Source organism: Nicotiana sylvestris, chromosome 7, assembly GCF_000393655.2.
Source record: "Nicotiana sylvestris chromosome 7, ASM39365v2, whole genome shotgun sequence".
NCBI classification, from domain to species: domain Eukaryota; kingdom Viridiplantae; phylum Streptophyta; class Magnoliopsida; order Solanales; family Solanaceae; genus Nicotiana; species Nicotiana sylvestris.
The window spans coordinates 29,604,653-29,610,572 of record NC_091063.1 but is presented as its reverse complement, the minus strand read 5'-3'; the positions used below and the strand labels follow the sequence as shown (position 1 = coordinate 29,610,572).

The 5,920-nt window shown below is 30.9% G+C and overlaps 1 protein-coding gene across 1 annotated transcript; it reads left to right on the top strand.

Annotated features, from left to right (window-relative positions):
• Positions 1-5,354: 5,354 nt before the first annotated feature.
• Positions 5,355-5,669, top strand: LOC138872921 (uncharacterized). Its single transcript, XM_070151341.1, has one exon. The coding sequence runs from the start codon at positions 5,355-5,357 to the stop codon at positions 5,667-5,669; it is 315 nt and encodes a 104-aa protein (XP_070007442.1).
• Positions 5,670-5,920: the final 251 nt, after the last annotated feature.

Below are 5,920 nucleotides of genomic sequence, written 5' to 3'. Positions count from 1 at the left end.
ATCTCCCCCTTCTATCCTTGTTATTAATTAGTATTCCCTAGATGGACATGTATTAGGTTGTTAAACTTGTACTAGAGGCTCGAGACTTGTGACACCAGATCTGTATGGGCTATGTAGTGGTATTATCATCTGAATTTCCGCATATTTAACTCGTTGTCTTAAACTCATATTGGAGTAATTTAGCAATTTAACTGTGTTAGCAGGTAATAATTTTTATAAGAAAATAGAAAGGGTTGTTAGTCGGTCAGGCTTGCCTAGCAGTGTGTTGGGCGTCATCACGACCGGGGTTGGGGTCGTGATAGGGACTACGAAACGGGATTCCGGTAGATCCCTGCGTACTATGAGTTGGGCTACAGGATGGTATCCCAGAAGACCTATTGGATATGTATATTTGGGGCTACAGAACGGTATCCTGGGAGATCCCCGATTGTTATGATTTGGTGCTGAGCTGTATTTCCTTCTATACTTACTTTGCCTCTGTATAGTTGTTGTTGTCATTTATATCCTATGTTACTTTTACTACTATACATATTTATACTGCTCTGTTCTACACTGTCGAACTTTCTATTTTATTTAACCTTAGTAGGGCCCTGACCTTCCTCGTCACTACCCAACCGAGGTTAGGCTTGGCACTTAATGAGTACCGCCTGTGGTGTACTCATGCCCTTTCTGCGCATGTTTTTCATGTGCAGATCCAGGTACTTCGACCCAGTCATATCACCCTTGAGGCGAGGCGACTGCCCCAGAGACTTCGAGGTATATCTACCGCTTCTGCAGGCCGAGGAGTCCCTTTCTATTCTTGCTTTTAAGTATTAGCACTTTTGTATTTCTTTTCCTTGGTAGATATTCTGGAGTTAGATACTGTTAGATATTCAAAGGCTTGTGGATTCATGAGATTCCGGGTTTTGTGAAAGTGTATTAGTTTTTGAGAAGTTGTATTGTATAGGCCAAGCGGCATTTTAAATACTGTTTCATTCGGTTATTTTGGCTTTTAATTATTTCTTCCGCAAGTTTCATTATTTTCCGCATTTGTTAGGCTTACCTAGTCGTAGAGACTAGGTACCATCACGACAGTTCACGGAGGGCGAATTAGGGTCATGACAGCCTTCTCCTTAAGCCAAGTGGCAGCCTAAAAAAAGTCAGATGGCATAATTAGTTACTAATTTGTTATTGGTTATTACTTTTGAATTTAAATATATATATAAAAAAACAAAAACAATAAAAAAAATGAAATACTACCATATATATATATATATATATATATATTGGTTACTTTGTTTGAATTAATAAATATAGATATCTTATAATTAACTATAATAAAAAACAAAAATATAAATATATAAGAAAATAACTACCCATTCAAATTGGTTGTTATTTTAATTAATAATTAGTTATTGGTTATTATTTTTGAATTTAAATATATATATAAAAAACGAAAATAAAACAAATACAGAAGAAAAACTACCATATATATATATATATATATATATATATATATATATATATATATATATATATAATTAATTGGTTACTTTATTTGAATTAATAAATATAGATATCAAATAATTAACTATAATAAAAGGCAAAAATATAAATATATATAAAAAAATAACTACCCATTAAAATTGGGTTGGAGTAGTTTGAAGTTGTCGTTTTTAAATTATTTTAAAATAAAAAAGCAAAAAATAAAAATAAAAATCAAATTAGCTATAATAAAAAAATGAAAAAAAAAGAGAAGAAAAGCTACCCATTCAAATCGGGGAATAGTTTCAAGTTGGAGTTTTAAAATTATTTTAATATAAAAAATGAAATTAAAAAATAATAATAAACTACCAATTCAAGTGGCAGCTTTAGAAAAAAGCCACATGGCATAAGTAGTTATAATTAGTTATTTAGTCAATAATTAGTTATTGGTTATTGATTTTAAATTTAAATATCTATAAACTAATAAAATAAAATATTTTATAAATTAAAACGAAATAAAAAATAATTGTCCATTCAAATTGGAGAGTAGTTTCAAGTTGGAGTTTTTAAATTATTTTATAATAAAAAACAAAAATTGAAACAAACAAAAAAAATTCCAATTCAAATTTCTTTGTTTTTATTTTTTTCAAAAACTATTATTGAGAATAATAGAATAAAATTAAAAATTAAAAATATATATATCTTCTATTATATTATGAAAATGAAGTAGTATACAAAAATTTAAATAAAGTAATATGCTAATAAAAGTTTCTATTAACAATGAATTAATACTAAATATTGGATAATATAATAAAGAAAAATACAAAAAAAAGAAGTTATTTGTTGTCTATCTATATATTATTCAAAGGAGAGCAAAAAACTTTGTTCTTAAGCCAAGTTGCAGCCTATAAAAAAGTCACATCGTATAAGTAGTTAATAATTAGCTATTAATTATGAATTTAAATATCTATAAATAATAAAATAAAATATTTTACTATAAAAAAATTAAACAAAGTAATTTGCTAATAAAAATTTCTATTAACAATGTAAAAATACTAAATATTTTTTAATCGAATAAATAAAAAAATAGAAAAGAGGTTATTCAATACTATATAAGTCCATTTAATCTAATAAATATTTTTTATTGTATATATCATATTGACAAATAGAATGACAATTGAAATTTATTAAAGCAATACGATCTAATATATTTAGACAAGTCCGATTACAATTTAATTTAATTAATAATGACCGTGCGATGCACGGGTACGACTAGTACTACTAAGGAGACATTGTAATGAACTCGTCAATCCCGCACGGTCTAATTTGAATATCCATGGATTTATCGAACGACAATGACACGTCACAGCACTGACGACGTGACGCCCTAACCTGAAACGTGTTAGAAATTATTTTAAGAAATCAAAAACTTCCTTAATTTAGAAAAACCAAAATACAAATAGGATTTGGGTAAACATATGAACTAGTCAAATACACATTTCTTAGTTTAGTATCCTCTTGTTACACGAGTTACGCGTATACTCAATCTCCATAAATATAAAATTTTAAAAAATCACATACTATTATATTAAAAGTTATATTTGAGTTATATATAAATTAAAAATTAAAGTGTAAATTCTTAAAAATAATAATTGTTGATCCTATTTTAAGTAACTCAATAACACTAGTTAAGAAAAGAAATAATATTCCATGGAGGTCTTCATCATCTCAGTAGATATATTCAACTTAAAAGTGCTGACACGGATAAATTTTAAATAATCTTTAGGTACATCTCCAATTTTTATAAACGTTTATTTTTAGGAGGTTTAATTGTTAGAATTTTACCGTCTCTTCTAGAGACTTGTAGTGTGGCCTACGTATAAGGTAATAACTTATTTACCTTGTTTCACAACGGAAATAATATATCAGATAATATTCTGTAGTTATGCATATATGATAATTTCTTTGATGGAAAGAAACTATCATATATTAGGAGTCTCTAGGGAAATTATAATTTAACATGAAGTCTATAGGGCTAAAATATTTGTCTAAGAGTCCCTAGCCTACCTATAAATACGCCTGTAACTCCATGAGTCTGGCTTCCAACGACAGACACAAGTTAGAAGACTCTCTAGGTTTCTGCTAAAGGTATTCCCTACAATATTTGAACAACAATAGCCGAAGGTACGTCCCTTGTATAATTTTCGCTACATTAGCTCTGTGTATGTGTGTACATTTTTACATGTGGTATCAGAGTCGGCCTTTTAGCAGTGTTGTTTAGTATCTGTTGATGATGATTATGAATATTGTTCACCATCAAGTGCCGTCATGTTTCTATAACATGGATTTCTCTAGTTTACAGAGAAACTTTAGTTTTTGGATTCCCAGTGTGTCATCGCTGATTTCATAATGTGACCTTTACATATATATGTACATGAAAAACATGCGTAGAAAGGACATGAGTACACCATAGCTGTACTCAGTAAATGTCAAACCTAACCTCGATCGGGTAGTGATGAGGAAAGTCAGGGTCCTACTGAGATTAAATGAAATATAAGGTAACAGTATAAAATGAGACAATATTTTGTGTTTATGCGAATATAAAATGATTTTATGAAATCATGTTGTTTGCGTTTCTGGTTTAAGACCTTACGCACGTTTCGGTTTGAACATATTTTAACTCAATTGGTAGCGAGAAGCTTTGTTTGTCTTATTTAATAAAGTTGGGTTAAAACTTTAGTTTAAAAATATTTTGAAGGCAATCCATGAGAAGCCGTTACATGTATTCACATTATGAAGTTACTGTTGGCCTCGTGAAAATGGGCTTTTCATTAAAGATTCTGCTTTTGACTCTGAGCAGTTTTTATTGGTCAAAGCATCCTCTTGATTTGATTGTTGTGGGAGCCTATTATTTATGCGAATATGTGACAAATTTTTGGGTTAAGAAATATATGGTATGACTAATTGGAAGTCTCATATTTGATAAGAATTGAATGATGAGATCTGCTTTGGTTAGCAAGATTTAGTTGATTCCTGAACTATTTTGATTTAATATCTTAATTATGAGAATTAGCCTAGGGTAATATGGAGTTAAACTTCTATTCAGTGTGCCTATTTTGAAATTAATAAACATGTGGTTGAGTTGATTATTGAAAGAAATCATTTTGAGATGTTATACATAAGTTTTCTTTTATGTGATGTATTTAGGAGAAGCCACGCCATCTTGAGTACTTGATATAAAAGAAATCGAGTTATTTAATCACATAAAGTTTAGTGGTTAAAAGTTATAATGACATCTATTTAGTCCAATTATCTTATTAAAATGGTAACTCGGCCCTACATGGAGGTAACCATTTTGGTGAGATTAATTAGAGTGAGATAGTAAACCTTTAAGTGAAATTATCTTATGCCCACAAGTACGAATTAATTTATGTATATTTTTGTTTGCTAGTCTAATAAAGTAAAGTAAATTCTATGCATAGGTTGCAACCTCTGCCCACAGGAGGGTCTAGAATTTACTTAGAATCAGTATTTTACGCGATTCACCTTTGATGGATTGTACATCATAGCTTATGTATGCTTATCCTTGTTTTGCAGTCTTTACCGCTTTTCATGCTGCTATTTTTAATGAGAATGCTTGAATTCCAATTCTTTCTGGTGACAGTTACGCGGAATGGAAGGAGAAAGTCTTTCTCACTTTAGGGTGCTCAGATTTGGACCTGGCACTCCGTGTGGATGAACCACCTATTCCCACGAAATCAAGTCGCCAGCGGCTAAGGCTGATTATGAGCGGTGGGAGCGATGTAATCGCTTAAGTTTAATGCTCATAAAAGCCCACATAAGCCAAAACATTAGGGGTTTTATCCCTAAGCGATAAGGTCAAAGCTTACATGAAGGCAATTGATGAAAAATTCGTAAGCTCTAACAAGGCATTGGCCAGCACCCTTATGAAGAGGCTGTCAAGTATGACTTTAGACAGAAATCGTATAGTGCACGAGCACATTATGGAGATGAATGACATTGCTGGTAAACTCAAGTCCCTTGAGGTTGATATGTCTGAACCATTTCTTGTGCATTTCATTCTCAATTCACTTCCTACGAAATATGGTTTGTTTAAGATTTCTTATAACACATACGAGGATAAATGGTCAACCAATAAACTCTTGACCATGTGTGTTCAAGAAGAAGAGAGGTTGAAGCATTAGACACCTGGAAGTGTTAATATGGTGACTCATGGTAAGAGAATGCAAAAAAAAAAGCAAACGTGTTCGTATGAAGAAGGAAAACACCTTTGACAAAGATGCATGTCGTTTCTGTAAAAAAGAAGGGACACTGGAAGAAAGATTGCCCGAAAGACAATGCGTGAGAAGAAAGGTAATTTTACCTTTGTATGTTATGAATCAAAGTTTACTGAAGCTTCTGATAATACATGGTGAATTGATTCTGGTGCTACAAT

Excerpts from the sequence above, each read along its gene's own strand:
- LOC138872921 (XM_070151341.1), top strand. The coding sequence starts at position 5,355 with ATGAAGGCAATTGATGAAAAATTCGTAAGCTCTAACAAGGCATTGGCC.